The sequence below is a fragment of the Lepidochelys kempii genome, chromosome 21, assembly GCF_965140265.1.
Source record: "Lepidochelys kempii isolate rLepKem1 chromosome 21, rLepKem1.hap2, whole genome shotgun sequence".
In the NCBI taxonomy this organism is placed as follows: Eukaryota; Metazoa; Chordata; order Testudines; family Cheloniidae; genus Lepidochelys; species Lepidochelys kempii.
In genome coordinates, this window is record NC_133276.1 from 93,301 (window position 1) to 120,182 (window position 26,882).

General features: G+C 47.2%; 1 protein-coding gene across 1 annotated transcript in view; it reads right to left on the minus strand.

Moving 5' to 3' along the window:
- LOC140901439 (uncharacterized) overlaps positions 1 to 13,407 on the minus strand; it is a 28,057-nt gene extending 14,650 nt beyond the window's left edge. The window contains 5 exon segments of the mRNA XM_073320294.1: positions 809 to 935; positions 1,618 to 1,685; positions 4,057 to 4,111; positions 12,777 to 12,916; positions 13,273 to 13,407. Of these exon segments, the coding sequence (XP_073176395.1) occupies positions 809 to 935; positions 1,618 to 1,674 (184 nt within the window). The 5' untranslated portion in view covers positions 1,675 to 1,685; positions 4,057 to 4,111; positions 12,777 to 12,916; positions 13,273 to 13,407.
- Between the last annotated feature and the right edge of the window lie 13,475 nt (positions 13,408 to 26,882).

Below are 26,882 nucleotides of genomic sequence, written 5' to 3' on the forward strand. Positions count from 1 at the left end.
CTGGAATCATGCTTGCTGGAAGTTCACCCCAATAAACATTGAATTGTTTGCACCTTTGGACTTTGGGTATTGTTGCTCTCTGTTCATGCGAAAAAGACCAGGGAAGTAAGTGGGTGAAGGAATAAGCCCCTAACAAGAAGTAAGGACTAAGAACATGCCACTGTGTGTTTTATGTCCCTCAGATTTGAACAGCAGCATTTCTCCCCATTCACTCCAGTAGCGTGCACTGTGCCAGCTGTAGCTTTAAATGAATGGTGGAGGGACTAGTTGAAGCAGCCTGGCAGAGCTATGACCTGAAGAGAGGTGCACGTGAAACTGGAAGGAACAGATAGTCCTCATTTCAGTGCTGAGTGGTGTAGGCAGCGTCAATAAAGGTGCACAAGGGCGTGTTCTTGCCACAAGGATTGTCAACAGGCTGGTGCCGTACATGCTAGGGGGTCTCCAGAGCTCAATGAAGGCAACAACTCAGAAGGAATCCTCATTGGAAGGATAAAGGGTTGGTGACATTATGAAAGTCTGAGATGTGCTGTAGACTCAGTGTCTGAGTGCAGGCCAGGGGTAGGCAGCTTCTGTTCCCTAGATCAGACCTAACCCCAAGTTTTGTTTTAGCAAAGAGACAGTGTTAGCGTTTGTGCTGTCCTACGCCTGTGCTCTGCTCCCAAAGCGTTCTGTAGCAGGGAGGGTCGAGTGTAGTCTGTGTGTCATTGGCCTGTAGGGGTGTTGCTGAAACAAGGCAAAACTGAGGGTGCAATGTGAACCTTAACTCTTCATTTCCCCTTCTAAGAACCGAGGGGACAGGAATCCTTACCCAGCGAGGTGACATTCTCATAGTTCTCCTGCATGACTTCTCCATAGAGGGCTCTCTGAGTGGGGTCCAGCAGAGCCCACTCTTCCTCGGTGAAATACACAGCCACCTCCTCGAAAGTCACCGGCCCCTGAAAGAGCAAGAGACCCCAACTCTGCACCTGCTGCCTAGTGACAACCCCACCATTCACAGGGGAGGAGGGTCAATCACATGGAATCTCTGGGAGGCAGGCAGGCAGGAAACCACCCCCTCCACATCAGAGCAGCCAGGAGGCATCAGGGTGAGGGGAGAAAGAGAGAGAGCCCCAACCCCTTCTACCAGACAGAGATGGCTAGGGTCTTCACCTACCAGTCAGAAGTGGATACAGAAGATAGAGCCCCCAGGAGGGTCCAGGGACAGCCAGTCCCCTGGTAGGAATCCCAACCCCCTCCCCAGTGCCAGCAGTTGGATGGGAAGGGATGGGGTGTCTTTCCCAGGCCTCACTGGGGGTTGCCCTCTGGCTAGTAGGTTCAGACTCCAGTACTGGAGTCTGGTACATTTCCCCAGCCCAGTCCGGGGTATGTGTGTTTTCTGCTTGACAAATTAGGGAATTTCCACTCACAAACCCCATGGGACTGTTGCTCGAATCTAGGCCCCACCGTAAACAAATCCCAGCAGGTTTGTCACACCCTGTCTCCCTGCCTTTCTCCACCCTGTGTATTTCTTTGCCCCTCCCACCTCCCCGACCACCCCAGAAGCACCCATCTCCTATGTATTTACTGCCCTTCTCCTGCCAGCAGGAGCCCCACCAGCAACTCCCCGATGACCCCTACCTGAACAGGATCCATGGCAGCCATTTCCTTTTCCTGGTTCCTGGAAGGACGGGACATAACGCTGCAGTCTGTCAGGGCAAGAAGGGGACGTATCAGAACAGGACAGTAACGTCACATCACAATTCCCCCTGGCTCTTTCCCCGCAGACTGATGATCTCGACTCTACCATGCAAATAACAGAAATATTCAAAACACTATTAGTAATGGGGAGGGGACTTTAACTTCCCAGACACCTGTTAGAAAAGGAATTCAAAACAAACTCAAAGTGTCCAATAAGTTCTTGGAATGTGTTGGGGACATCTGTTTGCTTCAGAAGATGGGATGTAGTAACCGGAGGGACGGGCTGTAACGACGCTGGTTCTGGAGGGACCCAACTGAGAGTGCCAATTCAGGACAAATTGCTTCAAGCAGGGCAGTTACAGCCCAAGGCAAACCAAACTAGCCAAACAGAGAAGATTTTGGTTTTACCCCACTGGCTAACCACACGTCACACAGGCAATTCCCTTAGACACTCCAGTTTCCCAATATCACCACCAGTGCCACTCGTTATGGGGACAAATTGTTATGAAAACCAATATCCCAGTAAAAGAAAAAAGGTTTTCTCGATCCCAAAGGACCAAACCCCAGACCCAGGTCAATAAACAAGTTAGATCTTACCCACAAATCATGCTGTTGCCAATCTTTTAGAATCTAAAATCTAAAGATTTATTCATAAAAGGAAAAAGATAGAGATGAGAGCTAGAATTGGTTAAATGGAATCAATGACATACAGTAACGGCAAAGTTCTTGGTTCAGGCTTGGAGCAACGATAGAATAAACTGCAGGTTCAAATCAAGTCTCTGGAGTACATCCACAGCTCGGATGGGTCTTTCAGTCCTTGGTTCAAAGCTTCAGTGTAGCAAAGTCCCTCCAGAGGTAAGAAGCAGGACTGAAGACAAGATGGAGGAGCTGCAGCAGTTTTTTATATTCTCTTGAAATGTGGTCTTCCTTTCTTTGTTCCAAAGACAAGCTGTCCATCACATGGCACGGAAACACCTCAGAGTTCTGTCCATAGGCATGTCCCTGCATATCTTGCTGAGTCCCAAGGCATGTCTGCCTTCTCTCAGTAGGTCAGTTGTATAGCTGATGGTCCTTAATGGGCCATCAAGCAGGCTAGGTAGAGCTGACACCAACTTCTCTGTGGTGTCACCCAGAAGCATAGCACAAGTTTGAACTACAGACAGTACAGAGCCAATATTCATAACTTCAATTACAAAAATGATACACACCTACGATACGCCTAAAATAACATTTAGAGTAAGAAATTACATTGTGTAACCTGTTTTTTAAGTATATTGAGCGTAGCTTGCGTATTTTGCTTTATTTGGTCAGTAATCTGATTTGTTCTCTCTCTTATATTCACTTAAAATTCACCTTTTGTAGTTAATAAACTTATTCTTTTTTATAATTTAACCCAGTTTATGTCATTTCTACCTACAGGGGGCAAGAAATTGTGCATATATCCCTCCACATTGAGAGAGGGGGCAAATTTCATAAAACCTTTGAGTCTGTACAGCTTAAAGGGAGTGGGCACCAGAGTGCTGGGGCAAGCCCCTAAGGCTGAGTATTTCCAGAGTGGATCTCAGTCTTTCTGTGCAGCTGGGCATGGCCCTGCCCATGTGCTTGGCTGGAAGAGGCTTGTGAGCCTAACCCAGCCAGGTAAAGGACACCGAGGCTGGTAGAATAGGCTGCCTCAGTGGCACCCCAGCACATCAGGTGACACCCCAAACGACCCAAACCTGTCACAGTGAAGTCCCATGGGAATAAGATTCTAAGAAGACTAATGCTCAGGAGAGCTGGCCGTTGCTCCGTTAATGCTGTCTATGAGAAACAGCAAACTATCCCAATGGGAAGGAAAGACAGAAAGAATAGTAAGCTTCTTTTACAACAGGGTTACACTTTTGACTCTCATTTAGCTTCTGATCCACTATGACCCCCCAGATCTCTTTCCACAGTTCTCCTCCCTAGGCAGTCATTTCCTATTTTGTGTGTGTGCAACTGATTGTTCCTTCCTAAGTGGAGTACTTTGTACTGGTCCTTATTAAATTTCATCCTATTTACTTCAGACCATTTTGTCCAGATCATTTTGAATTTTAATCCTATCTTCCAAAGCATTTCCAACCCCTCCCAGCTTGGTGTCGTCCACAAACTTTATAAGTGTATTCGCTATGCCGTTATCTAAATCACTGATGAAGATATTGAACAGAACCGGACCCAGAACTGATCTTGGTGGGACCCCACTTGATATGCCCTTCCAGCTTGACTGTGAACCACTGATAACTACTCTCTGGGGAAAGTTTTCCAACCAGCTATGCACCCCCCCAATAGTACTTCAATCTCAGGGTTTTTTTTCTAGTTTGTTTATGAGAAGGTCATGCAAGACAGTATCAAAAGCCTTACTAAAGTCAAGATACACCACATCTACCGCTTCCAATCTATCCACAAGCTTGTTACCCTGTCAAAAAAAAAAAAAAAAAGCTTTTAGGGTGGTTTGACATGATTTGCTCTTGACAAATCCATGCTGTTACTTATCATCGCCTAGATGTTTGCTAACTGATTGCTTATTTGTTTGTTCCATTATCTTTCCGGGGAATTAAAATAAGCTGATTGGTCTGTAATTCCCCGGATTGTCCTTACTCCCCTTTTTATAGATGGGCACTAGATTTGCCCTTTTTCAGTTCTCTGGAACCTCTCCCATCTTCCATGACTTTTTGAAGATAATCGCTAATGGCTCAGATATCTCCTCAGTCAGCTCCTTCAGCATTCTAGGGTGCATTTCATCAGGCCCTGGTGACTTGAAGACATCCAACCCAAGTAATTTTTAACTTGTTCTTTCCCTATTTTAGCCTCTGTCCCTACCTCATTTTCATTGGCATTCATTAAGTTAGATGTCCAATTGCTACTAAACTTTTGGATGAACACTGAAACAAAAGCTATTTAGCACTTCTGCCATTTCCACATTTTCTGTTACTGTTCCTCCCCGCCACCGAACACACACACACACACACACACACACTCTCATTGAGCACCGTGAGCATGTGGGGACAAAATCAGAAAGATTAACTCTCAAAATAAGTTACACCTAGCAAGGGATGTAGTAAGATGGGTCCCTGACACACAAATCCTTGTATCAGAGGCCAGGTTTGAGGCCTAAGGCCTGAACTAAAGGAATGGTCAAGACCTCGCTAACATGAAGCAAAGTTGTGCTGTGAGTTAGAGGCAGGCTCTGCTCACAGAAATTGGCAAGGAGAAGCTGCTAAAAGCACGTAAACACATATAAACACTAATAATATGTACATGTGCCAGGATGGCACCAGAACCCCCTGTACTAGAACATTCCACAGAGATAATAAGGAACAGGCAGACCCATCCTAAAGACAGGGTCAAAAGGACAATATGATGGATAGACTTGTTTGTTCGAACGAACACGCACCGGGGCGAGGCAGCATCCTAATGCGTTGAGGGACTGTACCTCACTGTGTCAGGAGCGATGTGTAACCTGCTTGTACCTGTGCATAAGAATGCATCCCTGAGTGGACATCTTTGTCCGGCCTAGGGGGCAGTGGAGAGTCCTGCCACTGACTAAGCTGGTCAATGTCAGGGGGCACATATTCGTAGTATGTCCTATAGAGTCTGCGGGAAATTACTGTGCTTCATTTGACAATCAACCTGGCTGGGTGCCTTCATGCCTTATCAGAATCTGTGGTCATTGGGGGTTCTCTCAGGGTCTGCTGTGTCAGCTATTTGAGCAGAGCCGGGGCAGCACACAGAGGGAACACAAACACACACGGCCGACTGTTATCATCATCGAACAAGAGCAGAGCACTACACTGGTAGCGTCTGACAACAAGGGACATAGAAGGCAATAAGTAGGATACTACTTAAATCATGGGGGAGGGGAGAGGGGGAATCAAACAGTTTTCAAGGGTTGGTCATGGCATAAATAGTGAACTTCATGGATGTGTTACACACCAGCAAAAATGTGCTACTTATGTAGTGAGTAACCCATATGCTACCCAGGTGGGCAGGTGGCGTATGTGTGCATTCAGTGCAAGGAGCTCCTGGCCCTCAGAGACCGCGTACAGGCTTTGGAGGCCAGGGTGGCGGAACTGGAGGAGCTAAGGGAGACAGAGAGGTATGTTAATGAGGCTTTCCGGGACACTGTACATTTGTCCCACCTCTGGTCAGACAGCCTCTGTGCTGCTGAGGAGGATGAAAGGCCCAAGGAAGGAGCAGTCAACAGGAGCAGAGGGAAACCTTCCCACAGTTGGGACCCTCCTCCCAGATAGTGTTGGGGTATCCTCTTGCACTGAGGTTGCCTCGCCGTGGGAAGGAACTCCAGTCATCAAGAAAAGGCAGGTGTTAGTAATGGGAGATTCGATCATTAGAAACATAGACAGCTGGGTTTGTGATGACCAGGAGAACGGTATGGTGACTTGCCTGCCTGGTGCGAAGGTTGTGGATCTCTCAAAGCATCTAGATTAGACTTGTGTGTAGTGCTGGAGAGGACCCGGTGGTCTTGGTACATGTAGGTACCAATGACATACGGAAGGGTAGGCGAGACGTCCTGGAGGCCAAATTTAGGCAGCTAGGAAAGAGACTGAAATCCAGGATCTCTATGGTGGCATTCTCAGAAATGCTTCCAGTTCCACGTGCAGGGCCAGGTAGGCAGGCAGAGCTTCAGAGTCTCAATGCGTGGATGAGACGATAGTGTAGAGAGGAGGGGATTAGATTTATTAGGAACTGGGGAAACTTTTGGGATAGGGGGAGCCTACAAAGGAAGGATGGGCTCCACCTAAACCGAAGTGGAACCAGACTGCTGCTGGCACTAAACTTTAAAAAGGCTGTAGAGCAGTTTTTAAATTAAGAGATGGGGAAAGCCGATGGCTCCAGAGGTGCACGTGGATTGGACAGAGACTTCTCTTAGAGGAGAGTCGAGTGATAGAGATTCTCTAGTTTTTAGTCAGGAGGAGAGGATGGAAGAGGATAAAGTAGGGGTCAGATCAGACGAGAAGCATTCACATATAAAAGAATCTGACATCAAAAAAGGGCAGACAAATAAACAGTGATAAGTTTTTCAAGTGCTTGTACACAAACACTAGAAGTCTAAACAATAAGATGGGTGAATTAGAGCATCTCGTGTTAAAGAAGGATATTGATACAATAGGCATCACAGAAACCTGGTGGAGTGAGGACAAATCAATGGGACACAATCATTCCGGGGTACAAAATATATTGGACGGACAAAGCAGGTCGTACTCGGGAGGGAGGGAAAGAGCGGCACTGTATGTTAAAGAAAATGTAGAATCAAATGAAGTAAAAATCTTAAATGAAACCACATGTTCCATAGAATCTCTATGGATACTAATTCCATGCTCTAATAAGAATATAAGAGTAGGTATCTATTATTGACCACCTGACCAGGGCAGTGATAGTGACGATGAAATGCTAAGGGAGATTAGAGAGGCTATGAAAATAAAGAACTCAATAATGGTGGGGATTTCAATTCTCCCCATATTGACTGGGTACATGTCACCTCAGGAAGAAATGCAGAGACAAAATTTCTTGTGACTGCTTCTTGGAGCAGCTGGTACAGGAACCCACAAGGGGAGAGGCAACTCTCGATATAGTCCTGAGTGGAGCACAGGATCTGGTCCAAGAGGTAACTATAACAGGACCGCTTGGAAATAGTGATCATAATATAACAACATTCCGGTGGTGGGAAGAACACCGCAGCAGCCCAATACTGTGGCATTTAATTTCAGAAAGGGGAACTATGAAAAAATGAGGGGGTTAGTTAAACAGAAATTAAAAGGTACAGTGACTAGAGTGAAATCCCTGCAAGCTATATGGACACTTTTCAAAGACACCATAATAGAGGTCCAACTTAAATGTATACCCCAAAATAAAAAACATAACAAAAAAACTAAAAAAAAAAGAGCCACCGTGGATTAACAACTATGTAAAAGAAGCAGCGAGAGATAAAAAGGCATCTTTTAAAAAGCAGAAGGCAAATCCTAGTGAGGTAAATAGAAGGGAGCATAAACACTGCCAAATTAAGTGTAAAAAGTAATAAGAAAAGCCAAAAAGGAGTTTGAAGAACAGCTAGCCAAAAGCTCAAAAGGTAACAAAATGTTTTTTAAGTACATCAGAAGCAGGAAGCCTGCTAAACGACCAGTGGGGCCCCTGGACATCGAGATACAAAAGGAGCACTTAAGGATGATAAAGTCATTGCGGAGAAACTAAATGAATTCTTTGATTCAGTCTTCACCGCTGAGGATGTTAGGGAGTTTCGCAAACCTGAGCCTTCTTTTGTAGGTGACAAATCTGAGGAATTGTCACAGATTGAAGTGTCACTAGAGGAGGTTTTGGAATTAACTGATCAACTTAACTGTAACAAGTCACTGGGACCAGATGGCATTCACCCAAGAGTTCTGAAAGAACTCCTATGTGAAATTCCAGAACCATTAACTATGGTTTGTAATCTGTCCTTCAAATCAGCTTCTGCACCCAGTGACTGGAAGATAGCTAATGTAACGCCAATATTTAAAAAGGACTCTAGAGGCGATCATGGCAATTACAGACCTGTAAGTCGAACGTCTGTACCGGGCAAATTAGTTGAAACAATAGTAAAGAATAAAATTGTCAGACACATAGAAGAACATAAATTGTTGGGCAAGAGTCAACATGGTTTCTGTAAAGGGAAATCATGTAATCTACTAGAGTTCTTTGAAGTGGTCAACAAACATGTGGACAAGGGGGATCCAGTGGACATAGTGTACCTAGATTTCCAGAAAGCTTTTGACAAGGTCCCTCACCAAAGGCTCTTGCATAAATTAAGTCATCATGGGATAAGAGGGAAGATCCTTTCTTGGATTGAGAACTGGCTGAAAGACAGGGAAAAAAGGGTAGAAATAAATGGTAAATTTTCAGAATGGAGAGGGGTAACTAGTGGTGTTCCCCAAGGGTCAGTCCTAGGACCAATCCTATTCAACTTATTCTTAAATGATCTGGAGCAAGGGGCAAACAGTGAGGTGGCAAAGTTTGCAGAGGATACTAAACACCAAAGCAGACTGTGAAGAACTTCAAAAAGATCTCACAAAACTAAGTGATTGGGCAACAATTTAAAGTGGATAAATGTAAAGTAACGCACATTGGAAAAAATAACCCCAACTATATACACAATATGATGGGGGCTAATTTAGCTACAACTAATCAGGAAAGAGATCTTGGAGTCATCGTGGATAGTTCTCTGAAGACATCCACACAGTGTGCAGTGGCAGTCAAAAAAGCAAACAGGATGTTAAGAATCATTAAAAAACAGATAGAGAATAAGACGGAGAATATCTTATTGCCCTTACATAAATCCACGGAGTGCCCACATCTGGAATACTGTGTACAGATATGGACTCCTCATCTCAATAAAGATATACTGGCCTTAGAAAAGGTTCAAAGAAGGGCAATTAAAATGATTAGGGGTTTGGAACAGGTCCCGTATGACGAGAGATTAAAGAGGCTAGGACTTTTCAGCTTGGAAAAGAGGAGACTAAGGAGGGATATAATAGATGTATATAAAATCATCAGTCGTGTGGAGAAAGTGAATAAGGAAAAGTTTCAGAGTAGCAGCTGTGTTAGTCTGTATCCGTAAAAAGAAAAGGAGTATTTGTGGCACCTTAGAGACTAACAAATTTATTAGAGCATAAGCTTTCGTGAGCTACAGCTCACTTCTCAGATGAATAAGGAAAAGTTATTTACTTGTTCCCAAAATACAAGAATGAAATTAATGGGCAGCAGGCTTAAAACAAATAAAAGGAAGTTCTTCTTCACACAGCGCAGTCAACCTGTGGAACTCCTTGCCTGAGGAGGTTGTGAAGGCTAGGACTATAACAGGGTTTAAAAGAGAACTGGATAAATTCATGGAGGCTAAGTCCATTAATGGCTATTAGCCAGGATGGGTAAGGAATTGTGTCCCTCGCTTCTGTTTGTCAGAGGGAGTGATGGATGGCAGGAGAGAGATCACTTGATCATTACCTGTTAGGTTCACTCCCTCTGGAGCACCTGGCATTGGCCACTGTCGGTAGACAGGATACTGGGCTGGATGGACCTTTGGTCTGACCCAGTATGGCCATTCTTATGTTCATGAAAAAGTGTTATTTCTCCACAGCGTTTCTCAAACTAGGGGCCCAGACCCAAAAGGGGGTTGCAAGCCTACCATGGTATTGCCACCCTTACTCCTGAAAAAAGAAAAGGAGTACTTGTGGCACCTTAGAGACTAACAAATTTATTTGAGCATAAGCTTTCGTGAGCTACAGCTCACTTCATCGGATGCATTCAGTGGAAAATACAGTGGGGAGATTTATATACATAGAGAACATGAAACAATGGGTGTTACCATACACACTGTAACCAGAGTGATCACTTAAGATGAGCTATTACCAGCAGGAAGGCGGGGGGGACGGGGACGGACCTTTTGTAGTGATAATCAGGCTCCGCCATTTCCAGCAGTTGACAAGAACAGGAACAGTGGGGGGAGGCAGGGGGGATAAACAATGGGGAAATAGTTTTACTTTGTGTAATGAGCCATTCACTCCCAGTCTCTTTTCAAGCCTCAGTTAATTGTATCCAGTTTGCAAATTAATTCAATTTAGCAGTCTCTCGTTGGAGTCTGTTTCTGAAGTTTTTTTGTTTAAGTATTGCCACTTTTAGGTCTGTAATCGAGTGACCAGACAGATTGAAGTGTTCTCCAACTGGTTTTTGAAATTTGTCAACTGTGTCCACATAGCTATACAGGGGACACCATCACAGGGCCTAATCACATCAGCCACACTATCAGAGGTTCGTTCACCTGCACATCTACCAATGTGATATATGCCATCATGTGCCAACAATGCCCCTCTGCCATGTACATTGGTCAAACTGGACAGTCTCTACGTAAAAGAATAAATGGACACAAATCAGACGTCAAGAATTATAACATTCCTTTTCTTTTTGCGAATACAGACTAACATGGCTGCTACTCTGAAACCTTACTCCTGAGCTGATGCTGGCAGCGGCACTGCCTGGAGCTGGGTGGTGAGAGAGCGGTGCATGCTGGCCGGTGCCCAGCTCTGAAGGCAGAGAAGTAGGGGTGGCTTAGAACTGCCACCCTTACTTCTGTTCTGTGGCAGCGCTGCCTTCAGAGCTAGGCAACCTGTCGGCAGCTGCTGCTTTCCACTCTGCCTTCAGAGCTGGGCAGCCGGAGACCAGATTTCATGGTCTGTGACGCAAATGTCCGCACTCATTTTTCTGCCCCATTTTTCTACTCCCCAGCTCCACTTTGTACCCTTGGTTTCTGTCCCACTCACCCCACCCTAGTTATGGCCCTGTAGCTGCACCAAATTGTCTGGTTACCAAAAAAATTCACAGGCGTAATGTAATAGTTGATTGTTTATATTATTCCAGCAGATTTTTCTTAAACATATAGGTCTGCTGTGGCTTTTCCAAATTACAGCATTTAATAAAGGTCCATTATTACTTTTCTGCAATTTTCCAAGCCTCCTTTAAACTCAGCTGCAATTATTTGAAGATCATCCTGTGATTCAGGTAGGGTCTTAATTATTATTAACCAACAGGAGAAAGAAACAGAAACCACAATAGGGAAAGAACAAGTTAAAAATATGTACACGTTAGATATGTTAAAGTCAGCCATAAAATTCATTTTAGGGCACTCAAGGAATTAGCCGAGCCAGCATGGATTTGCAAAAACAAATAATGCCAAGTCAATCTAATGTTCTGCTTTCACAGGGATACTGGACACTGTAGACACGACATATCTTGATTTTAGTCAGGCTTTTGACACAGGCCCCCATGACATTCTCATAGTGAACAAGGGAAATGTGGTGTACATGAAAGAGCTATAAAATGGGTGAAAATGTTGTTGAAAGGCTGTACTCAGATAAGAATCATTAGTGGTTCGCTATCCAACTGAGAGGATGTATGCATTGGGGTGTCCAGGGGCCAGTCCTGGATCCGATATATTCAATATTTTCACTAATTACTTGGAAAACTCACTGGAGAGCATGCTGTTTAAATATGCAGATAATAGCAGTTGCAAGCACATTGGAGGACAGGATTAGAATTCAAGGTAACATTTACAAATTGGAGAAGTGGGCTGAATGAATGAGATGAAATTCAATAAAGACGAGTGCAAAGTACTAGACTTAGGGAAGGAAAACCAAATGCACAACTACGAAGCGGGTAATAGCTGGTTACGAGGTAGTACTACTGAAAATGATCGGGGGTTATAGTGGATCACAAATTGAATCTGAGTCAACCACGTGACTCAATTGTGAAAAAAATATAATTAAGCACTGGAATAGACTAGCAAGAGAGGTGGTGGAATCCCCATCATTGGAGGTTTTTAAGGACAGGTTGGACAAACACTGCAGCGCTGGGGCTGGACTAGATGCCCTCTCATGGTTCATTCCAGCCCTACCGTTCTACGATTCTATGCTGGGGAAATGTTTGGTCACTTGATTACAGCACTGACCGGCCCCACTCACTAGCACTAAACCACCGAGACATTTTGAAACCCTCCCAGTAACAAAGTCTGGGAACCGAATGGGAGAGAAGAGCAGAACAAAAGGAGTGACATTGGGGGATTCCCCCTGACATTGTCCCAAGGGCAGCACACTCCTACAGCAGGGGGTACAGGGAGAGTCAGGAGCTGGTTTTTCCTCCCCCTGCACCTCACCTTGTTCATAGCAAAGTGAATCTGCCCAGGGATGCGGCAATAAGTGTGCATGGGCCTGTCAGAAATCTGGTAATCTCTCCCCCCAATTATTTCTCCCACTGCCCTTTTCTCTCTCTCTCTCTCTCCTTGTGTCTCCCTTCCCCTGTCTCTGGCTGGCAGCCAATCCTGGGGGTTCGCTCTCCTGTCGCTGGATCAGCTCCTGCAACTGCTGAAGGGAGGAGAGACATGGGGTGAGGAGGGGCTGTTTGTGCAGAGTCACTTTCATGCCCATTCCCTGCACGTTCCCTGAGGTCTCTATCAATCACCTGGAGTCTCTGGCTCAGATGTTGTTGTGGGCAGAGCCTTGGGTTGACCTATGGGGCTAATTACAGCTGGAGAAAATCCTCACCTTGGCTGGGCACAGAGGAAGCTTTACTCACGGTCACTCCCCAGCCCCGATCCCGCTGGGAGAGCAGCAGCTGCTCAGCCTGGGCTCCCAGATCACAGTTGAGGCAGCAGCGTCTGAACCAGGAAGCTCACCCCAATATCCTGAGCAGAGAAAGAGAAACTGAGTAACTTTCCCCCCTTTCGCAACAACTGAAACCCCCTCCCCAGAGGGACACACCCATATCGTATCTGCCCCCCATGTTAATTTGGAGTCACTCCCTGTTCTGCCTTGCAGTGACTCCGGATCAACACGCGTCTCAGCGAGACCAGAAACGTGGCTCAGGCAGAAGGGGACCAGACTCCTTTTAAACGGATTGCAGCGGGGAATCGAACCTCGCTCCCCATGTGCTGAGAGGGATTCACAGCAACAGTTTTCCACCCCCCCACCTAACCCGCCCTTCACACCCTCTGCCCCCCCCGGCTGATTTTCCAGCCCCCCCCGATCCCCTGCTTCTCACCATCTGCCCCTCCCCCGGCTCCGGGAGTCTCTCTCTGCGCGGCTGACCCTGTGGTCTCTCCGCCAATCAGCGAGTGGGGCGCCCTCACGCGCACCGTTAACGGCCTCCGCCCGTCGGTTCGGGCAACGTCATTTCCAGTCTGAGGTGCGTCAGGAACTACATCTCCCAGCCTGCTCTGGGGCGCTGCTGAACTCTCAGGCCCAGCTCGTACAGACCGCCCCCTTCATACAGACCCCTCCGCACCTGGCCTATCAGACGCCGTGACAAGGGTCAGACCCGGGAGGCGGGTTTGCCGGCGATGGGCCCCCGCGCGTGCTGGCTTGGACTGAACATGCACATTGAGCACGGAGGGCGCATGCTCAGTACTATCTGCTGAAGCCGCTGCGCCCTCACTCTGCCCTGACTTGGCCCGAAACTCCCCTGCGGGGCGGGGGGCGGAATCTGGGCAGGGGGCAGACACTGACTGTGCGGAGCGTGGGGGGTCAAACAGCTGGAAGCGGGGACAGGGGAGCGGGGGCTAAGCGGGGGGGCAGAAACCCGGCACAGGGAGTGACTGCGGGGGTCATTTTTTAATCCCCCCCACCGACAGTCCAGCCCCCGTGTTATGTGTGTGTGTGACGGGTTGTGTGGCTGTAGTGTGTGCGTCGTCCAGCGTGTGTGTATGACGTGTTGTGTGTCGTTGTGCGTGTGTCTGTGTGTTGTGTGTGTGACGTGTTGTGTGTGTGTGATTGTGTGAGGCGGGTTGTGTGATGTGTTCTGTGTGTGTCTGTGTGTCGTGTGTCTGTGCCAGTGTCGTGTTCTCTGTGTGTGTGACGTGTTGTGGGTCGTGTTCTCTGTGTGTGTGTGTGTTGGTGTTGTGGGTGTGATGTTTTGTGTGTCCTGTTGTGTGTGTCTGACGTGTTGTGTCCCCTGTTGTGTGTGTGTTGTTGTGTGCCTTTGTCTGTCCTGTTGTGCCTGACATGTGTGTTGTGTTGTGTGTGTTGTCTTGTGTGCCTTTCTGTGTGTAGCGTTCTGTGGGTGTGACGTGTTGTCTGTTGTGTGTGTGTCGTGTGACGTGTTGTCTGTTGTGTATCTCGAGTGTTGTGTCGTGTCATGTGTGTGGGGGTCGTCTTGTCCATGTGTTGTGTGTCGTCTAGTGTCTGTGTGTGAAGTTTTGTGTGTCGTGTGACATGTTGTGTGCCATTGTGTGTCGTGTGACGTGTTGTGTGTGTGTGTGTTGTTTTGTGTGTCCCGTCTTATGTGATGTGTTGTGTGTCCCGTTTTGTGTGTCGTGTGACGTGTTGTGTGTGCTGTTTTGTGTGTCCCCTTTTATGTGACGTGTTGTGTGTCCAGTTTTGTGTGACGTCTTGTGTGTAAGACGGGTTGTGTGTGGGGTTTGTGTGTGTGACGTGCTGCGTGTGCGTGCGAAGTGCAATGTGCTGTATCTGCGCATGACATACGACATGTGACGTGCTGTGGACAACGTGCGGCGCACAGTGTGCTGTGTGTGCGATGTGCCACGTGTTGGGTCCGGGTTGCAATGTGCCACGTGTTGTGTGTGCGACGTGCGACATGTCACATTTTGTGGGTGACGTGCGACATGTGTGCGACATGCCACGTGTTGTACGCAACATGTTTTGTGTGTGTGACATACAACATGCGACGTGCTGTGTGTGCCACATGCAATGTGCGACTCGTGAGGTGTCGTGTGTGTGTTGTGTTCTGCCATCTTGTGTGTGTTTGTGTGTGTGTGATGTGTTTGTGTCATGTTGCATGTGTGTGTGTCGGTGTTGTGTCTTGTGTGTTTTGTGTGTCTGTGTGCCATTTTGTATCGTGTGAGGCGTGTCGTGGTGTGTATGATTTGTGTCATGTGTGCCACTGTGTGTCTGTGACATGTTGTGTGACGTGTTGTGAAAAGGGTGGCATGTGTGACGTGTTGTGAAAAGTGTGGCGTGTTGTGTGTCCTGTTGTGTGTGTGAGTATGATGTGTTTGTGTGTCGTGTTGTGAAAAGTGTGGCGTGTTGTGTGTCCTGTTGTGTGTGTGAGTATGATGTGTTTGTGTGTCGTGTTGTGAAAAAAGTGTGGCGTGTTGTTTGTGACGTGTTGTGTGTCGTGTTGTGAAAAAAGTGTGGCGTGTTGTTTGTGACGTGTTGTGTGTCGTGTTGTGAAAAAAGTGTGGCGTGTTGTTTGTGACGTGTTGTGTGTCGTGTTGTGAAAAAAGTGTGGCGTGTTGTTTGTGACGTGTTGTGTGTCGTGTTGTGAAAAAAGTGTGGCGTGTTGTTTGTGACGTGTTGTGTGTCGTGTTGTGAAAAAAGTGTGGCGTGTTGTTTGTGACGTGTTGTGTGTCATGTTGTGAAAAGTGTGGCGTGTTGTTTGTGACGTGTTGTGTGTCGTGTTGTGAAAAGTGTGGCGTGTTGTTTGTGACGTGTTGTGTGTCGTGTTGTGTGTGATGTCTTGTGAAAAGTGTGACGTGTTGTGTGTCATGTTCAGGTGTTGGTATGTGTGTGTCGTGTTGTGTGTGTGTGTCGTGTTGTGTGTCATGTTTGTGTGAGATGGGTTGTGTGTCGTGTTTGGTGTGTCAGACGGGTTGTGTGTGTTGTGTGTGCGACGTGCTGTGTGCGTGTACGATGTTATGTGCGTGTGCGATGTGCGATATGCTCTGTACAATGTGTGATGCGATGTGTGTGCGACGTCCTGTGTGTACCACGTGCGAAGTCTTGGGTCTGCGTTTGCAACGTGCCACGTGACATGCTGTGTACGTGCGACGTGCCAAATGTTGTCTGTGTGACATGCTGTGTGTGCGACGTGTTGTGTGTGCAACGTGTGATGTGTTGTGCGTGACGTACGACATACTCTGTGTGCGACGCGTGAGGTGTCGTTGCGTGTGTGTGTCGGTGTCATGTCGTTGCGTGTGTGTCGATGTCGTGTGTCATCTATGATGTTTTGTGTGTCTTTTATGTACCATTTTGTGTGTGTGTGTCAGTGTCCTGTCTTGTGTGTGATTTTTGTCTGTTGTGTTGTGTGCCGTTTTGTCTCGTGTTGTGTGTGATTTTTGTCTGTTGTGTTGTGTGCCATTTTGTGTGTCATGTGACGTGTTCTGTGTCGGTCTTGTGTCTTCTGTGCCCTTTTGTCGTGAAACGTGTGTGTGACAGATATTCTGTGTGTCGTGTTGTGTGTGTGAGGGGTGTTTGTGTATGTGTGATGTGTTGTTTGTGTCAATGTGTGTTGTGTGTCATTTTTGTGTCGTGTTCTGTGCTGTTTTGTGTGTTGTTCGATGTGTTCTGTGTGTGACATGGTGTGCGTCATGTGCAATGCACAACGTACGTGCAACGTGCTGTGTGTGTGACGTGCGGCATGTGCCATGCAATGTGTGACGTGCTGCGTGTGCAACATGTGTGTGTGACATGCAACGTGTGACATGTTGGGCATTACATGTGACGTGCTATGTGTGCGACATGTTCTGTGTGCCATGCGACGTGCTGCGTGTGCGATGTGTTGTGTGCCATGCGATGTGCTGCGTGTGACATGCAATGTTCGACATGTTGGGCTTTACGTGCGACGTGCAATGTGCTGTCTGCGCTGTCTGTCATGTTGTGTGTCATGTGTGACGTGTGTCGTGTCGTGTGTGTTTGTGTGTGATGTGTGTCATTTCGTGTGTGTGTACATGTCGTGTATTGTGTGTGATTTGTATGTCATGTGTGCCGTTCTGTGTGTCATGTGATGTGCTGTCATGTGTCTGTGTGACGTGTTGTGTGTGCATGTGCACGTGTGATGAGTTGTGCGGGTGAAGGTGCAAAATGTGACTTGTGCGTGATGTGCAACTGCTGTGTGTTTGACATGCAACATGCGATGTTTTGTGCGTGACGCGCGGGGTGCAACGTGTGGCATGCTGTGTGTGAGACGCGTTGTATGTGTGACATGCAACGTGCGACGTCTTCTGCATGACGAGCGACGTACAACGTGCGCGTGACGTGTTGTGTTTGTGACATGCAACATGCGACCTGTTGTGTGTGACGTACGACATGCGGTGTGTGACGTGCGAGTGATCTGCGAGAGCGACGTGTGACGTGTTGTGTGCATGACGCATTCTGTGTGTGACACCGGGTGGCCAGTCAGTGTAATGCATAAACACTTTACCTCATGGAGAAATAGTGACACTAGGTGGCCACGCAGGGTAATGCACAAAGCATTTCCCTCATGGAGCAACAGTGACACTACGTGGCCACTCAGGGTAATGCATGAACAATTTCCCTCATGGAGCAACAGTGACACTATGTGGCCACCCAGGGTAATGCACAAAGCATTCGCCTCACGGAGCAACAGTGGCACTGGGTGGCCACTCAGAGTAATACACTGCTACGAATTATACCCGACAGGTCACGCACAAGAACTGCTACGAATTATACCCGACAAGTCACGCACAGGAACTACTGCAAATTATACAGGACAGATCACGCACAGGAACTGCTACGAATTATACCCGAAAGGTCACGCACAGTTCGAGTCTCGGCTAAGGCACACTAACAAAGTCCACAACTGCAGAGTTCCCAAAGATACTAACTTTATTACACTCAAGGGTGGTGCCCCCCTGCTAGTCAGGAGGGGACCCCGAATGCAGGTTATACAGAGATTATATACCTTTTAGCAAAGCATGTTGCCCTCATGCATCGGAAACCTTAGCCAATAGACAAACCCTTCCCTTATCTACCACCTATCCCTGCTAGGTACATTCCCCGTGCTAGACCATTACTTCAGCTACACAACATGGTCCTAAAGCAATGCACCAGTAGCCTTTCTTCTCAGGATGGGAGGCTCACCTCAAGGCCAGGAGGCAGGGAGTTAGGAACAGACAAAGAACAGAAACCGGGAGTCGAGACAGGCTGGAAACAAGGGGGAGGGTTTTCACAGGAATGCAGTATCAAAGGAACACTCCTCCTGGTGCATGATGTGCTTGTTTTTAGACAATGGTGGGCCCCAAACGAAAATGGAGTCACATATGCTAACTTTTCCTTAACAACACAAATAATTTCCCTCATGGAGCAAATGTGACGCCACGTGGGCACTTGCACTAATGCACAAAGCACTTCCCTCACAGAGCAACAGTGACACTGGGTGGCCACTCAGGGTAATGCACAAAATGTTTTGCCTCATGGAACAACACTGACACCGTGTGGCCAATCCAGGTATTGCACAAAGCACTTCCGTCAAGGAACAGTGACACCGGGTAGCCAATCCACTAATGCACAAACCATTTCCTTTATGAAGGGACAGTGAGGATGGGTGCTGAATCCCAGTTATGCACAAAGCATTTCCCTCAGAGCAATGGTAACACACGGTGACCTGTCAAAGTAATGCACAAAACCTCTCTCTCACAGCACTGCTGTGACATTCGGTGGCCATCTGGAGCAATGCAGGGGGTGTCTGCCTTGGAGCAGGAGTGACACCCAGTGGCCAGTGGGGGGTAACGTACAGAGAGAGCCCTCTGGGGGCAGTGAGCGCAGAGGTTAGGACCCAGGAGCCTGAGCTGTAGCAGGTCAGTCTGGAGTGCTGTGCAGAGTCCTGGACCCTCCACATGCCCTGGGTGGTGCTACCTGGTGAGAGCAGACAAAGGCTGAGGGCTACTCTCAGACCCCTGCTCACGTCCTCTGCTGAATGTGGCCTGCTTTAGAGAGGACGACGAGACTGGCATGACCAAGGAAGCTCACCCAGTGATACAGCCAAATCTACAGATGCAGAGAGACAAAAGATTTTTGGATGCAGAGAGACAAAAGATTCCTGCCTTGTGCCAAAGCTATAAAAGGGGGTGGAGCAGGACAAAGGGGGCCAGTCATGAGAAATCCCCTGCTTACCACCTGAGATGTCTGCTGGAACTAACACTACCTGGTGAAAGGATCGGGCCTGGACTAGAAAGGAGTCTAATCTGTGAAAGAAGTTTATTGGAACATCTCTGAGGGTGAGATATTACCTGTAATCAGTTTCTTAATGTATCAGGCTTAGACTTGCGTGTTTTTGCTTTATTTTGCTTTGTGACTTACTTTGTTCTGTCTGTTATTACTTGAAACCACTTAAATCCTGATTTTTATACTTAACATCATTTTTGTTTACTAATAAACCTAGAGTAAGTGATGAATACCTGGTGGAGCAAACAGCTGTGCATATCTGGGGGAGGGATAGCTCAGTGGTTTGAGCATTGGCCTGCCAAACCCAGGGTTGTGAGTTCAGTCCTTAAGGAGGCCATTTAGGGATCTGGGGCAAAAAAAAATTGGGGATTGGTCCTGCTTTGAGCAGTGGGTTGGATTATATGATCTCCTGAGGTCCCTTCCATCTCTGATATTCTATGATCTCTCTATTAGTGTTATAGAGGGTGGACAATTTATGAATTTACTCTGTATAAGCTTTATACAGAGTAAAATGGATTTATTTGGGGGTTGGATCCCATTGGGAACTTGTTGTCTGGGTGCTGGAGACAAGTAAGCTGCTGAGCTGTTTTCACTTAAAGCCTGCAGCTTTGGGGGCATGCTTCAGACCCTGGGGCTGTGTTGCAGCAGGCTAGCATGTCTGGCTCAACAAGACAGGGTTTTGGAAGTCCCAAGCTGGTAGGTAAAACGGGCTCAGAGGTCATTTCAGCACATCACGTAACAGTCCCAAGGGGGTCTCTGTGACTGAACCTGTCACACGGTGCCCTTCGTAACCTGAGACCCAGGAATGGGGTGTGACCAGGTGACTCTTTGCCCAGAAAGCGAGACAAAGACAAGGAGGAGGAGCAATGGGGGTGTCTGAATTTGGGTTGCTGGAAGCTGGCAGTGTGCTTGGGGGAACTGGAAGAGAGGGAGTCCAGGGCATCTGGCCCACGACTCCCCAAGATGGACTTGATCGAAAGTCACTGATTTATGTGCTAACAAGTTCTGTTGTACGCCATGCTCCTGTTGAATAATAAACCTTCTTTTTACCGGCTGGTTGAGAGTCACTGGGGGGCAGGGCCCTCTGGCTTCCCCAGGAGTCCCATCCGGGCGGACTCGCTGCGGGAAGCACACGGTGTGGAAGGGGATGCTGAATACTTCGAGGTCAGACCCAGGAAGGTCGAAGTTGTGTAAGCTTCTTGCCCTAGTGACAGTGTGCTGAGAGAGAGGAGACATGCTCCCCCAGAGTCCTGACTGGCTTCATATGGAGTAGTTCCAGAGCATCGCCTGGTGACTCTGTGACTTGGGGGGTGGGGGGAAGAGTGTGTGTTTTCAACCTCTGTGACAAGTGAAGTGATGAGTCGGAGGGAGTCCCACCTGCCGAATTACCCCAGCAGCGTTTCCTCTTTTTAAGCCATGTAGAATTGATCTTCTCCACTTTCTACAGTTCCAGCGCTCAATGTGTCCTATGATTCAGGGTTCTCAGCCCTTTGTTTGTGGATCACAGTTTGTTTTCTTTGCTCCTAAAACAGTAATTTAGGGTCTGAGATGAAAGTATCACAGACCTGGATGGGGAATTTGAATGGTTCTGAAATACAGTGAGATCATTTGGAGTTTAAATCCCAGTTTCCAACTGTTGGCAAAGCCTGTTGTAGGACTTTTCCTACTGAGATGGGATTGTTTGCAGATGGGGAGGCTGGCTGGTTTGTTTGTTTTTTGGTTTTTTCCGTTACGACAATACTAGAACTTTTGTAAATAATATGACTCAAAACTAATGAGTGAAGGAGGTTTGAATGGCTCAGAAGAGAATGCAATGGGAGAATCTCTTGTCCTGATTCTGAGTCGTGTAGCCAATAGGACTAACCTGCTTGCTTGCATAGATATATTTTTTTTCGTATATGTCTAAGTATTTGGTTTATTGTAATAGGTTTAGAGATTTATATTAAAGTAAGCTTGGCTGTAACGCAAGAGACCTAAAGGCCATATGCTGTATGTTAAGCTAAGGACAGTTAACATATCTATATTAAGACCATTTACCCAGAAAAATAAAGTTAACCTATATCTTGTTACCTAAATAAATAAGTATTCACACATAAGTCTATAACCTTTTGTCTAGACCAACAGATAATGAAGAATGGCATAGGGTTTTTTTTTAAGGTGGTACCCACAGGCTTAACAGGAACATCACAAGGAAACTTAACGTGCGTATATACGTGTCATCAGTATGCACAATTGTGGGTGAGGAATAAAATATAGGCATAGGAGGAAGGATTTCCGGCACTTGTGCCCTATAAAAAAGGTGACCCACCTCGCTAGAGCACTTCACTCCCCCTCCCCCACTCAACATGCTACAAAAACTCCAGGACCCAGCTGTGGTAGGGGGGCAGCTCTGGGGTTCTACCCTGAGGAGTGGGGAGCATTGGGGCTCCGGGCTGTTGCCCTGAGGGAGGTGTGGGGGCTCTGTGCTTCAGCTGTGGGGTCCTGCAGACCCCCTGAAACCAGCTCACAGGCCCCCGAGGTCACGCTGCCCTACACACTATTGCAGTAATGTTTGTACAAGGTGTGATGCTGGCAGAGCAGCTTATGTCAGAGTGTATTCAGGCCAATTGATGTGTGTATTAGTATAGAGCAAAATAATTGTTAAATGTACAAATGTATGGGGTGTTTAAACCTCCTGAAAACTAGTGGAATGTTATTTGCACTGTTTTCACTTATCTGTGTCCTGTTACAATGTTATAGCAAAGAGTTGCATTGTGTATACCCCTGTAACTAAATAACCCATCAAATGGTACATAACACGACACACGACACCTCACATGACACACAAAATGGCACACAACACGACACACGACACCTCACATGACACACACAAAACGGCACACAACACAACACAAAAATCACACACAACACACGATACCGACACAGAAAACATCACACAACACGACACACGACACCTCACATGGCACACAAAACGGCACCCGACACCTCACACGGCACACAAAACGGCACACGACACGACACACGACACCTCACACGGCACACAAAACGGCACACGACACCTCACATGAGACACGATACCAGCGCACACACACGACACAAAAATCGCACCCGACACCTCACATGACACACGATACCGGCACACACACACGACACGACACCTCACATGACATATCGCACATACGTGTCACATGTACGTGGCACACGCACGCAACACGACACACACAACACGTCACATGACAGAAAACAGCACATAAAACATCACACACAACACACGTCGCATGTGGCACATGTCGCATGTACGTCGCACACACACAACACGTTGCACACAGCACGTTGCAGGTGGCACACCCAGCACATAACAGGTTGTACACCGCATGTCGTATATCGCACAAGACATCGCACGTCTCACACGCGGCACGTCGCGCATCGCAGGCATGTTGCGCATCTCACGTCGCACATACACAAACACATGGGTCACACGACACAACGGCAGACAACACGTCACACACAAAATGGCACACAACAGCAGACAACACGACACACAACACCGCACATGACACCGGCACATGATACCGACACAAAACACGTCACACACACAACACGTCACATGACACACAAAACAGCAAACAACACGACACAAATCACACATGACAGCGACACAACATGATGCACTGCCTCACACGACACAACACGACACAAAAACGGCACACACGACACACAAAAACGGCACACACGACAGCGACACACACAACACGACACACCGCCTCACAAGACACACAACGCGACACACTGCCTCACACGACACGACAGCGACACACACAACATGACACACCGCCTCACACAACGCGACACACAAAAATGGTGCACACATCGTGACACACAAAGGGCACACGACACACAACACATCTCACACAAACACAACACGTCACACGACCCACAAAATGGCACACAACAGGACACACAAATCACACACACACACAACTCACAAAACGGCACCACACTCTCACAGGACACGTCACACACACACTAAACAGAACACTCAAGAAAACACGACACGTCACACACCACGTCACATGACACGTCACATCACACGACCCAGACACACGACACGTCACGTCACACATGACACGACACCGACACACACAGACAAGACGTTGCACGTGGCACAGCACGTTTCACGTACGTCACACGCACGCAACAGTTGACACAGAACACATCAAATGGCACGCAAAATGACACACAGAAAGCGCGCACGGCGCACAAAAAGCATGCACGGAGTGCCCCCGGCGCGCCCACAAATCGCCCCCGGCACGCCCACAAATCGCCCAAGGCGCGCGCACAACAGCCAAATCGCTGCCCCACTGACAGACCTAACCAAAAAGAAACAGCCAAATGCTCTTCAGTGGACCGGAAAGTGTCAGAAGGCCTTTAACAAGCTTAAAGCGACATTCATGTCTGACCCTGTACTAAGGGCCCCAGACTTTGACAAACCGTTCCTAGTAACCACAGATGCATCCGAGCGTGGTGTGGGAGCAGTTTTAATGCAGAAAGGACCTGATCAAGAATTCCCCCCTGTAGTGTTTCTCAGCAAAAAACTGTCTGAGAGGGAAAGCAACTGGTCAGTCACTGAAAAAGAATGTTATGCCATTGTCTACGCTCTGGAAAAGCTACGCCCATATGTTTGGGGACGGCGTTTCCACCTGCAAACCGACCATGCTGCACTAAAGTGGCTTCACACCGTCAAAGAAACTAACAAAAAACTTCTTCGGTGGAGTTTAGCTCTCCAAGATTTTGATTTCGACATCCAACACATCTCAGGAGCTTCTAACAAAGTGGCTGATGCACTCTCCCGTGAAAGTTTCCCAGAATCAACTGGTTAAAATCGTCCTTGAGATGTGGAAAATATTGTTAGTCTTTATGTACTTGGTAGTATATTTAGAGATGCATGTGTCTTATTAACTCTGTTTTCCTAGAGCTCCAGGAAGAAATCCCAGCCAGTGTTTCACCCTAGCTGAGATTTGGGGGGCGTGTCATAAATATAAAGGGAAGGGTAAACCCCTTTGAAATCCCTCCTGGCCAGGGGAAAGCTCCTCTCACCTGTAAAGGGTTAAGAAGCTAAAGGTAACCTCGCTGGCACCTGACCAAAATGACCAATGAGGAGACAAGATACTTTCAAAAGCTGGGAGGAGGGAGAGAAACAAAGGGTCTGTGTCTGTCTGTAGTCGTCTTGGCCAGGGACAGAACAGGAATGGAGTCTTAGAACTTTTAGTAAGTAATCTAGCTAGGTATGTGTTAGATTATGATTTCTTTAAATGGCTGAGAAAAGAATTGTGCTGAATAGAATAACTATTTCTGTCTGTGTATCTTTTTTGTAACTTAAGGTTTTGCCTAGAGGGGTTCTCTATGTTTTTGAATCTAATTACCCTGTAAGATATCTACCATCCTGATTTTACAGGGGGGATTTCTTTATTTCTATTTACTTCTATTTTTTATTAAAAGTCTTCTTGTAAAACACTGAATGCTTTTTCATTGTTTTCAGATCCAAGGGTTTGGGTCTGTGGTCACCTATGCAAATTGGTGAGGCTTTTTATCCAACATTTCCCAGGAAAGGGGGAGTGCAAGTGTTGGGAGGATTGTTCATTGTTCTTAAGATCCAAGGGTCTGGGTCTGTAGTCACGTAGGCAAATTGGTGAGGCTTTTTACCAAACCTTGTCCAGGAAGTGGGGTGCAAGGTTTTGGGAAGTATTTTGGGGGGGAAGGACGCGTCCAAACAGCTCTTCCCCAGTAACCAGTATTAGTTTGGTGGTGGTAGCGGCCAGTCCAAGGATAACGGGGGTAATATTTTGTACCTTGGGGAAGTTTTGACCTAAGCTGGTAAAGATAAGCTTAGGAGGTTTTTCATGCAGGTCCCCACATCTGTACCCTAGAGTTCAGAGTGGGGGAGGAACCTTGACAGGCCCAATCCTCCAATTTGTCTAGGTTCCTCTGTATCCTATCCCTGCCCTCCAGCATATCTACCGCTCCTCCCAGTTTAGTATCATCCGCAAATTTGCTGAGAGTGCAATCCACACCATCCTCCAGATCATTTATGAAGATATTGAACAAAACCGGCCCCAGAACTGACCCCTGGGGTACTCCACTTGACATCAGCTGCCAACTAGACATTGAGCCATTGATCACTATCCGTTGAGCCCGACAATCTAGCCAACTTTCTACCCACCTTATAGTGCATTCATCTAGTCCACATTTTTTTAACTTGCTGACAAGAATACTGTGGGAGACCGTGTCAGAAGCTTTGCTAAAGTCAAGAAACAATACATCCACTGCTTTCCCTTCATCCACAGAACCAGTAATCTCATCATAGAAGGCGATTAGATTAGTCAGGCATGACCTTCCCTTGGTGAATCCATGCTGACTGTTCCTGATCAGTTTCCTCTCATGTAAGTGCTTCAAGATTGATTCTTTGAGGACCTGCTCCATGATTTTTCCGGGGACTGAAGTGAGGCTGACTGGCCTGTAGTTCCCAGGATCCTCCTTTTTTAAAGATTGGCACTACATTAGCCTTTTTCCAGTCATCAGGGACTTCCCCCATTCGCCACGAGTTTTCAAAGATAATGGCCAATGGCTCTGCAATCACAGCCGCCAGTTCCTTTAGCACTCTCGGATGCAACTCGTCCGGCCCCATGGACTTGTGTACGTCCAACTTTTCTAAATAGTCCCTAACCACCTCTTTCTCCACAGAGGGCTGGCCATCTATTCCCTATGTTGTGATGCCCAGCGCAGCAGTCTGGGAGCTGACCTTGTTCCTGAAGACAGAGGCAAAAAAAGCATTGAGTACATTAGCTTTTTCCACATCCTCTGTCACTAGGTTGCCTCCCTCATTCATTAAGGGGCCCACACTTTCCTTGGCTTTCTTCTTGTTGCCAACATACCTGAAGAAACCCTTCTTGTTACTCTTAACATCTCTCGCTAGCTGCAGCTCCAGGTGCGATTTGGCCCTCCTGATTTCATTCCTACATGCCCGAGCAATATTTTTATACTCTTCCCTGGTCATATGTCCAACCTTCCACTTCTTGTAAGCTTCTTTTTTATGTTTAAGATCCGCTAGGATTTCACCTTTAAGCCAAGCTGGTCGCCTGCCATATTTACTATTCTTTCGACACATCGGTATGGTTTGTCCCTGTAACCTCAACAGGGATTCCTTGAAATACAGCCAGCTCTCCTGGACTCCTTTCCCCTTCATGTTAGTCCCCCAGGGGATCCTACCTATACGTTCCCTGAGGGAGTCGAAGTCTGCTTTCCTGAAGTCCAGGGTCTGTATCCTGCTGCTTACCTTTCTTTCCTGTGTCAGGATCCTGAACTCAACCAACTCATGGTCACTGCCTCCCAGATTCCCATCCACTTTTGCTTCCCCTACTAATTCTTCCTGGTTTGTGAGCAGCAGGTCAAGAAAAGCTCCCCCCTTAGAAATTTGCTGCGTTACCCTGGCCACTACATGGGCTATTTTCTTTATTGAAAACATAGTTGCGTTTTTACATCAGGATTGGTAATTCAATCTAGCTAACTCCATGGAAAAGCCTAGCGGAGTCAAGGCCCAGGTAGATTTAACCTCCATGTACCTAGTAAAGGTCACTCCTGGCTTCCCCACCTGGGACTGATGGGCATTCTTGTTGGAGGGATGCACACTTCCATGACACAGAACAAAGGAGCTGATAAAAAACATTGTGGGCT